The sequence below is a fragment of the Aegilops tauschii genome, chromosome 7 (assembly GCF_002575655.3).
Source record: "Aegilops tauschii subsp. strangulata cultivar AL8/78 chromosome 7, Aet v6.0, whole genome shotgun sequence".
NCBI lineage: Eukaryota > Viridiplantae > Streptophyta > Magnoliopsida > Poales > Poaceae > Aegilops > Aegilops tauschii.
Window position 1 is genome coordinate 627,164,595 of NC_053041.3, and position 14,797 is coordinate 627,179,391.

At 49.6% G+C, this 14,797-nt stretch overlaps 1 protein-coding gene across 4 annotated transcripts; it reads right to left on the reverse strand.

Moving 5' to 3' along the window:
• Nucleotides 1–1,970: 1,970 nt before the first annotated feature.
• LOC120961804 (F-box/FBD/LRR-repeat protein At2g04230) lies at nt 1,971–4,488 on the reverse strand. 4 transcript variants are annotated; one of them, XM_020305202.4, is made up of 5 exons: nt 4,335–4,488; nt 4,121–4,222; nt 2,862–3,761; nt 2,607–2,768; nt 1,971–2,504 (listed from the first exon to the last, which is right to left on the reverse strand). In XM_020305202.4, the coding sequence occupies exons 1-5, from the start codon at nt 4,389–4,391 to the stop codon at nt 2,208–2,210; spliced, it is 1,518 nt and encodes a 505-aa protein (XP_020160791.1). In that variant the 5' UTR covers nt 4,392–4,488; the 3' UTR covers nt 1,971–2,207. The 4 variants fall into 4 exon arrangements, with proteins under 4 accessions (XP_020160791.1, XP_073361585.1, XP_040251067.1 ...); XM_073505484.1 differs by having other exon boundaries at nt 4,121–4,219; nt 4,335–4,480; XM_040395133.3 differs by lacking the exon at nt 2,862–3,761 and having other exon boundaries at nt 4,335–4,487.
• Between the last annotated feature and the right edge of the window lie 10,309 nt (nt 4,489–14,797).

Below are 14,797 nucleotides of genomic sequence, written 5' to 3' on the forward strand. Positions count from 1 at the left end.
AAAAATTCAAAAAAAAAAATAGTTTCAAAAAAAATTGAAAAATATTATACAAGTAAACAAGGATGTGAGGTGTATGTGTGTAAATTTTCAAGATGAAATACGTTGACCTGTACAAAAAAGAAAAATTCATGGCCTGAGAGGGTGAATAGTATCATGTGTTTAAAAGCCCTAGATTTTTTTTTGCACAACCCTCATTTCAACGTGCTTCGTCCTGAAAATTGACACACTTGTGCATTATGCCTTCATCTATATCTGTATTTTTTTCGAAAAAAATTTATGTGTAAAAATATGAATTTTTAATTTTTCATTTGTGGCCTCCATGGAGCTCGGCCTCCAAAAGCAATTTCCCTTAAATGGGAGAGGCGTTTTTTATCTCGGCCTCCATGGAGGCAGATTTTTTGAAAAAATCAAAATTCAAAATTTCCGGTTTCAAAAAAATCTGAAAAAATTCTACAAATAAAGAAGGATGTAAGGTGTATGTGTATTAAATTTCAGGATGAAGTACGTTTTCTGGAAAAAATTATACAAATAAAGAAGGATGTAAGGTGTATGTGTGTAAAATTTCAAGATGAAATACGCTGAAATGCGACCTGTACAAAAAAGACAAATTCATGATCTGAGAGGGTGAATAGTATCATGTGTTAAAAAGCTCTAGATTTTTTTTTGCGCAGCCCTCGTTTCAACGTATTTCGTCCTGAAATTATATGTGCATTATGCCTTCATCTATATCTGTATTTTTTTTCAGATTTTTTTTTGAAATGAACTATTGTATTATGCGACAAACCTATGGGTCCCAACTCTCCATGCAAGGCATCTTTTAGTGCACAAATGCTTAAATACAATGCTAGGTTCATGAAAGGATGTATAGTAACTAAAATCCCAATGCAGATGTGATTAACTTCTTGTAGATAAACTTCATTTAATTATTTAGCAACTAAACTATTCCGTGCATAACAGTCATTTTGCATAGTTTCACATGTTTGGGACTTTGGGTGATTTGGGGCACCAAACTGTTTTCAGGCGTGCGAGAGCTGGGAAGTGGTTCAGTTTTACTGTTGTAGATAGGGATTGATACGGGGATAGGCAACCCAAGCAGCAAAGTTGAGTTTTGGGCAGTTTTTCTTTTTTTGGAGGTGGGATAGGTACTCTCATTGAGATGCTCCCTGCTTAAATTGGTCGCAGTGTATGCGTGTTGTCAGTTTACAAGTTATAGATACTGTGATTTTGGTGCCTCAACTGAACATAATAGCGCCAGTAGCTTCCCTTGGGCTTGCAAAAACAGTTCATTTAGCTACAGCAATTTCACTACGACATACACGCATGTGCATCATTCATGAGCTAATACAGATACTGTTGTCTTGTCGTGACCAGCAGCCCGAGACCCAGTGGGAACGAGGCATCGCCACCGACCAGTGCCGCCTACCCACCAATGGTGTTCTCGTCTGGGGGCGCAGATCCAGCGACAACCAGGCATGCCGTCACCCTCCTTCCCCTCCTCACGGCCATCTTTCAAGCGATGACGACGAGGTGAACCAGGTGATCCCAAACATTCAGCAAAAATTGCTGGAGGACAGCCCCAGGCTCGGATGGCATTCGCCCAAACAAACCGCATATTCGTTGCAATGCCAACCCGCACCGCGAAGAACGCTTCAGGTTCCTCCTCGACCGGGCAGTGGCATGGTTTCGTAGTGTGTTCTCTCAGATGCCACCCGAGCAGTAATATGCCATATGGCAAATTTTGTTTAGACGCTCGGTATTTTGAAGAGATATTACACTTTTCAACCGAAGCGCGCAAACCTAGAGAGTCTTACTTCCTCTTTCAGGAGCTGGCAAATGTGTACATGAACAAATAGAGATGCAATTAAGTTTGTTTCAGTTTTCACCACTCAGAGTTCTTTCAGTAGCTGCAGTAATACCAGGACAAATAACCCTCTTACAGGTTGAAACAAGGCATAATGAGGACGAACAAAAAAAGGAGAGCATATGCACTCGAGACACATAAAAGGCAGAACAAGATTTTTTTTGCTACGATGAACCAGAGATTACTTGTTTTTTTATTAAGAGGGGCAAAAGCCCTACAGATTCCATTTGTAGACACCAAAACAGTCAGTACAGTCTAGAGGGGCATTCTCCCAGCTACACTGAATGCTGCATACTGCAGACTACACGAGATTAATTGACAGCGTGTACATGCGAAAAGGATTGGTTTACTCACTGTTAAGGGGGGCATCTAAGACAGTGATCACCTTACCAAAGCGCTTCGAGGTTACCTCTGCCCATTCACAGATCCGCCCGTAATCATCATCACCCCATATTGCTTCTACTGTCAGCTGCTCAAGAACAGAAGCATTTCCCAGGATACAGCACGCCAGCTCAATCTGAGACTTGTAACACTGAAACCCACTCATGAAGACCGTCTTGAGATGATCATGGCGACGCATACAGGGAGCTTCCACTCCCGCCACCTCGGCACTTACGAAAGCACCGGACCTCAGATAGGACATCTGCATTGGAAGCTTGCAATCATTTGGTCAAATTAATCCAAATACAGCTCTTTCTTGAAGGTTCATATATTTAGTCTTTGCAACAAATAAAATGGTACTCACATGCAAGTCCAATGTCTCCAGTCGCGGTGCACTGTCCAACCAATGGGCCAGTTGAAGAACTCCATTATAGTCATTTACATCTCTAGCAAGGACGATAATTTTACAAGTCATATGCCTCAGATGCATAAACATGCCCTGTGGTCTTAATGGCAGCTCCAGGGACTGAAACATGACATGAATAAATAAGATGACACAGACAGTAACACCAAGTTTGAAGAATTATGAGGTAAGCTAAAAGATAAAACAGCAGGTAACCTGTCCATATTTTGATATAAAAGCTCGCACAATTAATATCTTCACTGGGGAAATGCTTGGAATTACATTGAATGCATGGGGCAGTACATTAGAGGCCTCAAACGCAATTGTTGCCTTCTCTAGTTTTAAGCAACCATGAAGCACTATAGGGGTTACTCGGCCTTTGTACTCAAAGTGAGCAAGATCAGTAGCATGAAACTCAACCATCTGGACGTCCATTCCGGCAATCAGCAAATGTTGAAGTTTATCGAGTGTGTGTGGTACGATTAAGTCATCCACACCAGAACACCATTTGATCTCTAAGTCCTCAAGTCTTGAACATTTTGCAAGCAAGCCTGGAAAATCTCCAAATATCTGAACAGAGCTCAAAACAAGCCTTCTGAGTATTGTAAAGCGGCATATTCCTGAGCGTGGCTTTATAGAAACACTGGCGAGAGACAAGGACTGCACAAATGAGCTACCTTGAGCATCTAAGGCCTCAAGAGGAAAGTGGGGAGCTTCTTCAACTCGGTAATCAGATATCTTCCGATGAAAATCTATTATTTTTGCCTTTGATGAAGCGGCAAACCGAATCCACTTGTCAAGATGATGAGAGTCCTCTTTGTGCAGGTCACAGCTGATACTGAACTTATTGATTCCTATCCCACTATGCCGTTGAATAACGGAATTTACAGTCTCCATGAACTTTGCCCGTGTTATTTTGGTATTATACCGATTAGTGGATTGGTCATTGGTGCCAGTGCCATTGACCTGATGAGCGGAATTGTCATCGGTGTTAGAATCCACATCAAAACATAGGTCGCAGTGGAATCTCCAGAGCGTTGTCCAACTTCTTGAAACAATGCTCGTCCTCACGGCCTCTTTCAGTGGGAGCAGTGAGATTATAACCGGCTGAACCTCCTGTGACACGACACGAGAGGACGCAAATTTTTAAAGGGGTTGCATTTTATAACTGCCTGTATTTTGAAGGAGAAATACGAGCAGATGCAGAGTGCAACCCTTTTGCTGTAGAGGGGTTTAGTTTAACTGTAACTAAAAATGACGGTTCAGACATCTGAACAAGAAATCTGAGCAGATGCAAGCTGCAGTTTTTTTCACTATAGTTTCACCAATTACGCAAGAAAAAACATGAAGTGAACAAGAGTTGAAGCCCACAGCAGCAAATCCCGCAAAACAAGAGTCTTTTTTGTCCCAGAGTTCCAGATCCGTGGTCCGTCTAAGGGGGGGAATTGAGGAAGTAATAATGGAATGGAAATTACCGCCGGAAGGTCCTCCATCCGGAAGGACGGCCCGTCGGCGAGGCCATGGTGGTTCTCCGACCGGCTCCGCTTGGCCGCCGCCGCCGCCTCTTCCATGGGCTGCTGCAGGGAGGGAGGGAGGAACCCTAGGTTAATAGAGAAAGGGAGGGCACTCCGCCGATCGATCCATCCACCGGGAAAACCTTGGAGAGAGGATTGGGGAGAGGATGATCACCTGTCGATCTGGAGAAGGGGGAGGAGGAGCTGCGTCGTCTTCCCCGGCTCCGGCCATCTCTGCTGCTCCTCTCCGACCAGAGGAGCTCACTTCACTTCGACTTTTCTTTTATACACAAGAAGAGGAATGCAGATCGGTTTACATGATACCGCAAAACATTTTTTTTCATATTTTTATAGTATAACGTTTGTTCCGGTCGAATAGATTCCGTAAAAATCTTTCATGTCAGATGTAGAGCCCATTTGTTTGTAGTTAAATTTATAATCAGATACCTAAAAGATAACACAAAACACCCTGAAACGAAATGTAAATTACAATTGGGTTCATACTTGTCTGTGTTGTCCATGGCGCTGGCATCATCCGCAGGTGTGGCGTGCTTGGGCAGGACCGCCTCGAAGAGATCCTGGAGGCTGAGCAGCAACCCGTCGAGCAGGCCCTCGAAGCGCATCGCCTCCGCCTCCATCTCGTACACGGCGCACAGCGGGGAAACCCCCGCAACCGGCCGTGGGCGGCGGCTTTGGTGGTGGTGCGGCCAAGGAACCTGACCGCCTCATCCACCCTCCGGACGACCTCGTCTCCCCACGCTACCACATCCTTGATGACGTTGTCAATGTTGTGCCAAACGACGCTCTCCGCCTTGGAGATGCCCACGATTCTGATGGGTCGACCTCGGGGTCGGATGTGGGAGGCTCTGCCTGCTCCATGGCGACGCACGCCGAGGAAGGAGCAACGTTGAGGCGGCGGCGAGCTTAGTGGCAGCGGAAGTGCAGAACGAAAGCGGTTGGGGCTGAAATTTCACTCCTACCAGGTCCTGTAAAAAGATGGAGGAATCCTAGAAATATGGCGGATGGGGGAAAATATACAGGTCCCCGTAAAAATATTTACGGGACGAGCCGTTTTACAGGACCTGGTTAGGACGATTTTTGTCCTGGTCATGTAAAACAATGGTTATTTTGCGGGACGAGGCGATTTATAGGATCTGTTTTAGAGCATCTCTAGTAGATGGCGCTAATTTATCCACCGACGGTCATTCCCGGATGAGGATAATTTATCCCGCTTATGCCTAGCCAATATTTACTCCACCGCTCGGCAATGAAGTAAAGAAATCTCCACACTTCTTTCCACCTCCTCTGCCTCTCCTCCTCCCCCATCCCGCCGCAGGCGGCCCTTCCTCCCAGCCCCTCCCCTGCCATTCCCCGCCACTCCCCTCCTCCCAATGGCCGGACCCCGTGGCCGGCAGTCCCGCGGCCGATCCGCAGCGCGAATCCACGCCGCCATGAGAGTCGCGCATCCTCAAACGACGCTTCTTCAAGCCGCCGACGCCACGAGTATGCAGCCTCCTCGGACCGCCTCGCTGGCTTCCCCGAACTCCCCGCACCGCGGCAGCCGTAGAGGAAGTACTTGGGTGTCCGACAGTGGGGTTGGGGATGTAGGCGGCGGAGATCACGGACCGCGACACCTACAAGCGCCATTAGCTTGGATCCTTCCACACCACCGAACTCGTCGTCCTCGGGTACGACCGGTGGCAGGTCTGGCTGCACGGCTCCACGACGCGCCTCAACTTCCCTTGGGGGAAGGCGCCCGTCAAGCTCAAGCCGCTACCGCTAGGGGTGGTGAGTGCGAAGGCGGCCAAGGAAAACCAGGAGGCGAGGGGAAGCATCGCGGCGGAGGGCGCCGACGAGGAGTACATGGCAGACCTCCGCCGCTAGTACCCTGAGCTCGTGGAGGTGGAATGAAAGATCTTCACGGAGCATGCGGTCGAACGGGAGGTCATGATCCTCTCTGACGACGAGGCGCACAGCGGCGGCGGCGGCAGCGGCGACGAGGAGGACTTCGACGTGGAAGAATGGCAGCGCATCTTCCCCTACTACGGCGACGACGACACAAGGTCGGACCCCATGTCCGGTGAGATGCCACAGGCGGATTGGCTCGCCCTCTACAAGGGTCATGATGAAGATTAGTTTAGTTTAATTTCATGTTTAGTTTTAAGTTTAAGCTTATGTTTAGGTTTAAAAGCTCATGTCCAGTGGAATATCAAGACAGGGCGGATGATTATGTGTCGAATTTCGGTTGTTTAAATCAAATGCAGGTTGAACTTATGCAAATTTGGTTTTTACTCTTTTAAATATAAGAGTTCGGCCTAGGTTTGACCAAAAGTTGGTGGAGTAAAAATTCTCCACCAAGCTTTGCTCGGCCGGATCCTCCTCTATTTTATAGAGGATCACTTAGAGTTGGCCTAAGGGCATCTACAATCAGGCTTTCTAAGAGAGAATCACACATAGCTGATTTGAGTTACCAAACGTCTACGGACACGGCCGGATATGTCCGCAGACAATGACCGGTCATGCAGCTCCCACAACCATAGTAGTCATATCACGATTTGCATTTACATACAAAAGTATGAAACGGCATGATTTACATACGAACTACTAAAAACCATACTACTTGTCCTCCTCGTTCGAGGTGGTCATGAAGTTCGTGAGTAACATACATTATTATCCCACGACAAATAGTTTCTGCCCCAAATCGCAATCTCCATCCGATAATTCCCCGGCTGCCCCAAATCAAGGATCACATGGGTTAACCAAGAAGACGCCGACTCTGGATTCTTTGATAGTCTCTGATCATGAAGGCATGGCCTATATAGCTCTTGACCACTTCAGACACATGCTTGGCACTCCTGCTATACGCTATTCTATGATCAATTTGGACGTTGAGGGAGTCCTGGACTAAGGGGTCCTCGGGCGTCCGGCCTGTTACTCATTAGGCCGGACTGATGGGCTGTGAAGACACGAAGACCGAAGACTATACCCGTGTCCGGATTGGACTCTCCTTGGCGTGGAAGGCAAGCTTGGCGACCAATTATGAAGATTCCTTCTTATGTAACCGACTCCATGTAACCCTAGATCTCTCCGGTGTCTATATAAACCGGAGAGCATAGTCCGGATAGGGCAGATTCATTACCATATACTCATAGCCTAGACTTCTAGGGTTTAGCCATTACGATCTCGTGGTGGATCAACTCTTGTAACACCCATATTCATCAAGATCAATCATGCAGGAAGTAGGGTATTACCTCCATAGAGAGGGCCCGAACCTAGGTAAACATCGTGTCCCCCGTCTCCTGTTACCATCGATTCTAGACGCACAGTTCGGGACCCCCTACCCGAGATCCGCCGATTTTGACACCGACATTGGTACTTTCATTGAGAGTTCCACTGTGCTGTCGACGAAAGGTTTGATGGCCCCTTCAATCGTCAGCAATGACGTGGTCTAGGGAGAAACCTTCCTCCCCGGACAGATCTTTGTATTCGGCGGCTTCGTACTGCGGGCCAACTCGCTCGGCCATCTGGAGCAGATCGATAGCTACGCCCCTGGCCATCAGGTCAGATTCGGAAGCCTGAACTACATCGCGGACATCCGTGGAGACTTGATTTTCGACGGATTCGAGACCGCGGCAACCGCTCCCCTTCGCCCCGACGAACATGGCTTAAACCTGTCATCGGGCCGCATCCAGGAGATAGCTCCTGTAACAACTCTGGCCTTAGATCCGGAGCAGATCAAGTCGTCCGAAGATGGGAAACTCAACCCCATCACGGGGGCTACCAATTCGGCGGCGTTGGAGCCGCATGCAGATTCCACTTCATACGATACTTGCATCAACGGAACCCCGGACTTGTCTCCGGTATCGAGTTCCGAACCCTGCGAGCCCGCGGATACTGAATTCGATCGGCTATCGATCTTTGAGTTCAGCGCCGCGGATATCTTCCAACACTCGCCCATGGGCGACCTACTAAACTCACTAAAAAATCTATCCCTGGCAGACGGCTCGTCGCCGAACTATGTTCGGTTCGACCTTACGGCGGATGATGGATAATTTTGCTTCCCACCCGCCACCCACTTCATAGCCACCGTCGAAGACCCAACCAACACGCCTGACCCATGCTCCAAAGACATCGACGGTCTGGACGACGATGAGGGGCAAAGCCAGAGCTTACTATTCGCTAGAAACGGGGCGACCACTTCCTGGTACGACATGTGTATGGTAGACACACCCAACGACGATCTCGACGACGACAAGGAGGATCCAGTCGAGGATAAGCCTCCTGGTACACAGTCCGAACACCGGCGCCCCCCGGCGCCACTCTCATTCGCGTCACTCAAGAGAAAACAATACTAGCATCGGAGGTGATAATACTCCGGACAACGAAGACCCTGTTGAGACAGGATCTGAACAGGAGGACCAGGAAAGCGGGCAGGATAGCCCTGATGAACAGGCCACATACGGAGACTCGGGGGATAGTAATTATCTTCCACTCTCCGAGGAAGAAGAGAGCCTCGACAACGAGGAATTCATCGTGCCCGAGGAACCTCTAGAACAGGAGCGCTTTAAACGCCGGCTCATAGCCACTGCAAGGAGCCTAAGGAGGAAGCAGCTGCAGCTTCAAGTAAGCCAAGATTTGCTCAATGATAGATGGACCGAGGTCCTGGCCGCCGAAGAATACGGCCTTAGCATCCCAGACAAAAGCCACCGCAACAGTAGGTGGCTCCCTCAACACGATGGCAAAGCTTTGGAGCCCATACCACCATGGAATAAGCCGGTAGGCCGACCACAGTTCGGTCCGGGCAAAGCAACAGCCCCAGCAGAGCACCATACCAACCCATCCGGCCGTCCAAGCAAGAATAAAGAAGCTCGGGGGAACACTCGCGACATCCAACAAGACCCGAAGGGTAGAACAGGACACACAAAATCGACACACAGATCGCGGAGACATGCCTCGGCCGGTAATAACGGTTATCTATTCGGACACAACAGACCCGAGCACGCTCGGTCCGAAAACCGTAAGCGGAGTCTGACGGAGGTGCTTCACAGTGTGGCCCAACATAGGGGAGCCGCACACCCTCTTTGCTTCACCAACGAGGTAATGGAGCACGAATTTCCAGACGGGTTTAAACCCATCAACATCGAATCATACGATGGAACAACAAATCCCGCATTATGGATTCAGGATTACCTCCTCCATATCCACCTGGCTCGCGGAGACGACCTTCATGCCATTAAATACCTGCCTCTCAAGCTTAAGGGGACAGCCCGGTACTGGCTAAACAGTGTGCCAGAAAATTCTATTGGCAGCTGGAAAGACTTCGAAGATGCCTTTCGTGACAACTTCCAAGGAACATATGTCCGGCCACCAGATGCTGATGACTTAAGTCATATTGTCCAACAACCCGGCGAGTCAGCCAGGGAACTCTGGACTAGGTTCCTAGTCAAAAAGAACCAAATCGTCGACTGTCCGGACGCGGAAGCCCTCGCGGCCTTCAAATATAGCGTCCGGGATGAATGGCTAGCACGTCACCTCGGCTAGGAAGGACCTAAATCCATGACAGCCCTTACCGCTCTAATGACTCGCTTTTGTGCGGGAGAAGACAACTGGCTCGCTCGTAAAAGCAACAACGCCAGCGACCCGGGCACTTCCAAAATCCGAGACGGCAACGGCAAGCCACGACTAAACAAGCACAATAGTCGCAGCAATAACGAAAGATTACGCGACACAGCGGTCAATGCCGGATTCCACAATCCGAAACCCGGTCAACGGAGGAAGCCATTTAAGGCCAAACAGGACCATCCGCCCTTGATAGGATATTGGACCGACCTTGTCAGATTCACGACCACCCTGATAAGCCAGCTAATCATACCAACAGAAACTGTTGGGTCTTCAAGCAGGCAGGCAAGCTTAATGCTGAATACAAGGGGAGAAGGCCACCAAGCGATAACCAGAAGTAGTTTCCTTCTGACGTACGACCACTACCGGAGCGGAAATAGCAGTTCGGCTTCCGCCACCCACCCACTATGACGGCAGGCTTTACACCACGCGCACATCACTACGCGCTCAAGATACCATGGGCATCGGCGGAAGCACAATACGGACAACCCTGCAAGCATTCCCTTAACGCTTTTTTTATCCATTTTCTTTATTTTCCTTTATTATAAACAGGTGTCCGACTGGACAGCATATACAACGAACTCTGTCGGAGTTCGGATCCGCACACTCACCTAAGGGGTTACTTCAGTTAAGGACTCCCCTCCCAGAGGACGGGCGACGCAGACGTGCGACAGGAGGTCCAAAACATCTTTTTGCAGACCGCACTCTTTATTTTGAGCCTGTACAATGCCTTTTTCCTCCGTTCCCGACCCCGAGCATGTCAAATAGCCGGGTTGTGGTTTTTTCTCTTCTTTTTATATATATGAATTTATCATTGGCTTATTGCTCCACTCCCAGTAAACTTCATCCGAACTAATCTTCTATACTCTTTTTGCAATGAGTACGGCCGTAACGGCGGTGTTACAAGACACACCTCGGCATAACCTGCCAGGGGCTCGGTATGGGAACAAATGAGTTGCCAATAAAAGCCCGAACAGCTCTATAGCGTACTTCGGCATCGCAAGTTTGGCCTTATATGCATCAGCTCCGAATCATTGTCTTTGGTCAATAGTTGGGTTGCCCGGCTCCTATGCTTGCTACCCTACGTTCCGCTCTATCGGCTAGGGTAGTAAAGGGAGAACTACTGCGATTGTGCCCTGGCTTCGACTGGATGAGCACCTCAGTAGAGAAAGCCGAAAACTGACTGTCATGATGCGGCGAGAGCTGGTCAACCACTTGACGACTTATTCGAATCTTTAGCGATTCTCCGTGTCACACGAACGATCTTTTTCAGATCAAAAAATGTAAGGCACAATATTACGATACGCCGCATACATACCAGGGGCTATGTCGTAGCCCCACCATAAAACTCCTATGGCTAAGTGAAAGTGTTAACGCCCTATAGTCCGATTGCCTGGTTCGCCGCATTATCACCTCCTTTATGGACCAAGACATTGGATAAAGAGTGATTCAATGCTTTTCCGAACACCCCCGTATTTCCTACGAGGGGCTGAAGCCGACGACTGGAAAACTTTCAAATTACATTAAAACGGCCGCACAGGAGGAATACAAGCTTTCGAGCAAAAACATAGATTAATTATAAAGTTGTCTGTTACAACCCTTGTACACATCACTCGAATATTATGTCTTTTGAGCACTGACCCTCTATTAAGCGGGCGGCCTATAGGACGTCTCCAAAATAATGCTCCGGTTCCGGACGGTCCTTGCCTTCGGGTGGACTCTTCGTCGCAATATCGATGGCCTTCATCTTCCCCCAGAATGTCTTGACTCGGGCGAAGGCCATCCGTGCACCTTCAATGCACGCCGACCGCTTCACAGCGTTGATACGCGGCACCGCGTCAGCAAGCCGCTGCACCAGGCCAAAGTAACTACTCGGAACAGGTTCAGTCGGCCACAAATGGACTACGACGTTCTTCATGGCAGCGCCGGATATTCTATGCAACTCGGCCCACTGGGACATCTGTTCATTCAGCAACAGAGGGCGCTTCGACGCGCCGAATTGCGACCAGAAAAGCTTCTCCGTTGCATACCCCTCTTGCGCCTGATAAAACTGCGCCGCATCGGAAGAACTCTTCGGCAAGTCTAAAAATTTGTCCGGAGAACTCCATACTTGGTTAAGCTGAGTATAGTTCGGATCGCTGAACTTAGCCTGTAGCAAAAATGGCTTGCCAGCCACAATCTCCCCAGCTTGCCGGATCTCCTCATGGGCTGCTCTGGATTCAGACCGTGCCTCTCTCGCCTCTCTCGCCTCTCGTAAGGCCTTGTCAAGTTCAGCCGTTTTGGCTTCATTTTCCTTCTCCAGAAGTTTATAGCGGCCAGCCGCATTCTCTAACTCGCGCGCCATGGTGGACATGGCCTCCTTGTCCTGGCGCCGCGCGGCTTGTTCGGCCTTCAATTCAGCCGATGCCTTTTCGGCAGCCGCATTACTAAACCGGGCCTGCTCCTTGGCCCGGGCTAGCTCCGCCCGAAGGGCTTCCACGGTGGCAGCACCATCTGCATTGATGCACATTTTATGTCAAACTCTCTTCAGAGTCATGCTTACATTATAACCACATTGGTGTAAGGAATGCTCGAAATATATACCGTGCGAGTTGTCAAGACGCCTGTTGATCAAAGCAATGTCATCCTCTGCAATATCCAGCTTTCGCTGTAGTTCGGTTACCTCCGAATTTCGGGCAGCGGCAGGAGGGGAGACAACCTGCATTCCAAATTAAACCAAGGTTAGAACCTGAAAATATCTTTTCGATCCTCCGATCACTTCCTTTGGAAGGCGATCCGAGTCTCAGGGGCTACTGCATATACAACAGGTGCATTCAGTCAATAATATTTCATTGACAAAATTACATCACAAACCTCAAAACCCCTTAGAAGGCTCATGAAGGCCTCATTCAACCCGCTCTTCGCGGAGAGAACCTTTTCGACCACTGTAGCCATTAAGGCACGGTGCTCCTCTGAAACGGACGCCTGACGCAACACGTTCGTCAGCGTCTCCGGCACTCCTGGGTCTCCGGACACCGTTGCCGGAGCACGACACTCCTTTAAAGGAATCCGCTTACCTGCCTCCAGAATCATCTCCGGTTGGAAGCCGGACAGTTCGGGCCCGCCATTCTTGACCCCCGAACCCGGAGTGACAGAGGCACCACCTTCGGGTAACTCCTTCCTCGTTTCCTATGCTACTTGCCGGTCGGGAGGGGCCCTCCGGGACGACACCTCAAGATCATCCGCCCTATTGGGCGAGGAGGCCGGAGAAGGCGTATCACTCTCCATCATCTCTGGAAGAAGGTCCCCCGAGGAGGAGGACGGTTGAGAAACACCAGGCGTTAACCTGCGAGGACGCACACATGTCGGAGAACTACTTCAGTAATAAGAAAAGAATGAGGTATGGTTAAAGTAACCCGCTTCACTTACGGTCTGGCCAGAGGTTCGTCCTCACCATCAAGCTCTACATCGACATCGCTTGCCCGGCTCGAGCCGACCGACGATGGCATTTTTCCTTTCTTGGAAGGTTTCCCCTCCTGGCCTCCAGAAGCAGCCCGCTTCTTGCCGTGGCAGGCATCTCCTTTGGGCTCCCCGCTCTCGCCCCCCTCTGCAGACACCCGGTACGGTGTCAGAATTAACATCCGCGTCAACAGGGTGGACGCGGGATCTTCGGGAAGGGGTGCCGGACTCCAGATTAATACTGCTTTCTTTATCCAGTCTTGCGTAGGGACGGATTCTTCAGTATCTTGTCAAAGGATGTTGGAATAAAAGGTGTTGAATACTTACCGAAGTGTCCGGATGATTGCAGTCGAGGCCAACATCTTCGGTGGTGTCCGGCCATTGCTCCCCCTCCCCGAAATATAATTTCCACATTCCTTCGTGCGTAGTGCCGAAGAAATGCTGAAGAGTCCGCCGCCCTTCTGGATTAAACTCCCACATACGGATAGGCCGCCGCTGACATGGCAGGATCCGGCAGACTAGCATTACCTGAACAACGTTCACAAGCTCGATGCCTCTCTCGGTAAGGCTTCGGATGCGACTTTGCAGAGTCTGCACCTCATTAACGGATCCCCAGTTCAATCCCTTGTTGATCCATGAAGCAAGTTGAATTGGAGGGCCGAAAAGTCTTGAGCCACAAACCAAAGTCCGTAGGAGTCCGGAGGAAGGCCTCACACGTGACGATGAATGCCGAGATGAGAAGAATGGTGTCCGGGGCCAGATCGTGGAAATCTAGCCCATAGTAGAACATGAGCCCCCGGACAAAAGGGCTAAGCGCGAACCCTAGTCCATGAAGGAAGTGGGACACAAATACTACCCTCTCGCCGGATTTGGGGGTGGGAATAATCTGCCCCTCGGCAGGAAGCCGATGAAGAATTTCTGGGGTCAGGTACCTCGCTACGCGGAGCTTCGCAATATCCTCCTCCGTGACGGAAGAGGTCACCCACCGGCCTGAACGGCTGGGCCCGGACATGATTGGGGCTGGTGGTGATTGGAACTCGAGGGCTAGAACTCGAGGTGGCTGGGATCAAGGAAGAAGCAAGTACAGAAGAGAAAGACAAGTTCAGGTCCCTATATAAAGGCCCAGAATATCGAGCGTTCCCTCCTGGGTCTCGAAACTTACCTATCCTCAAAGAGTTGTACCCAGGGGACGGTTGGGTTACCCGTACCAACATTATTGAAAATCCCGTGAATAAGGGGGCACGGTCTCTGCTTTGACAAGACGTGCCAATAAAACCGCTTCCCGAGGCGTGGGGCGACAGGCTAGCCAGCGGTTGAAAATAATAACCGGGCAGACATGATTGCAATGTCATAAACAGTTGTCGACAGATTGGACTCGTGAAGTATTGTATTTTCTGCAATTATATACACAGGTCCGGATACAATCATCACATCCGAAGATTATATTGGAGTTCGGAAGAGGGGTGAAAGAACATGCGGTGCCCCCATGTTTGGTTTTGGTAATTGATGACAATCCCTATGGACTAATGGTTGCCTTGAGTTATATTTGAAGGATTTGTCCATAGGCATTTCTTGAAGTCC

What these genes read in the sequence shown, in the direction of transcription:
- LOC120961804 (XM_020305202.4), bottom strand. Translation starts at nt 4,391, where the DNA reads ATGGCCGGAGCCGGGGAAGACGACGCAGCTCCTCCTCCCCCTTCTCCA. An exon ending in TTATATCAAAATATGGACAG is followed by an intron (nt 2,769 to 2,861) that starts GTTACCTGCTGT and finishes GTCATGTTTCAG; the next exon opens with TCCCTGGAGCTGCCATTAAG. An exon ending in TGGAGACATTGGACTTGCAT is followed by an intron (nt 2,505 to 2,606) that starts GTGAGTACCATT and finishes CTTCCAATGCAG; the next exon opens with ATGTCCTATCTGAGGTCCGG.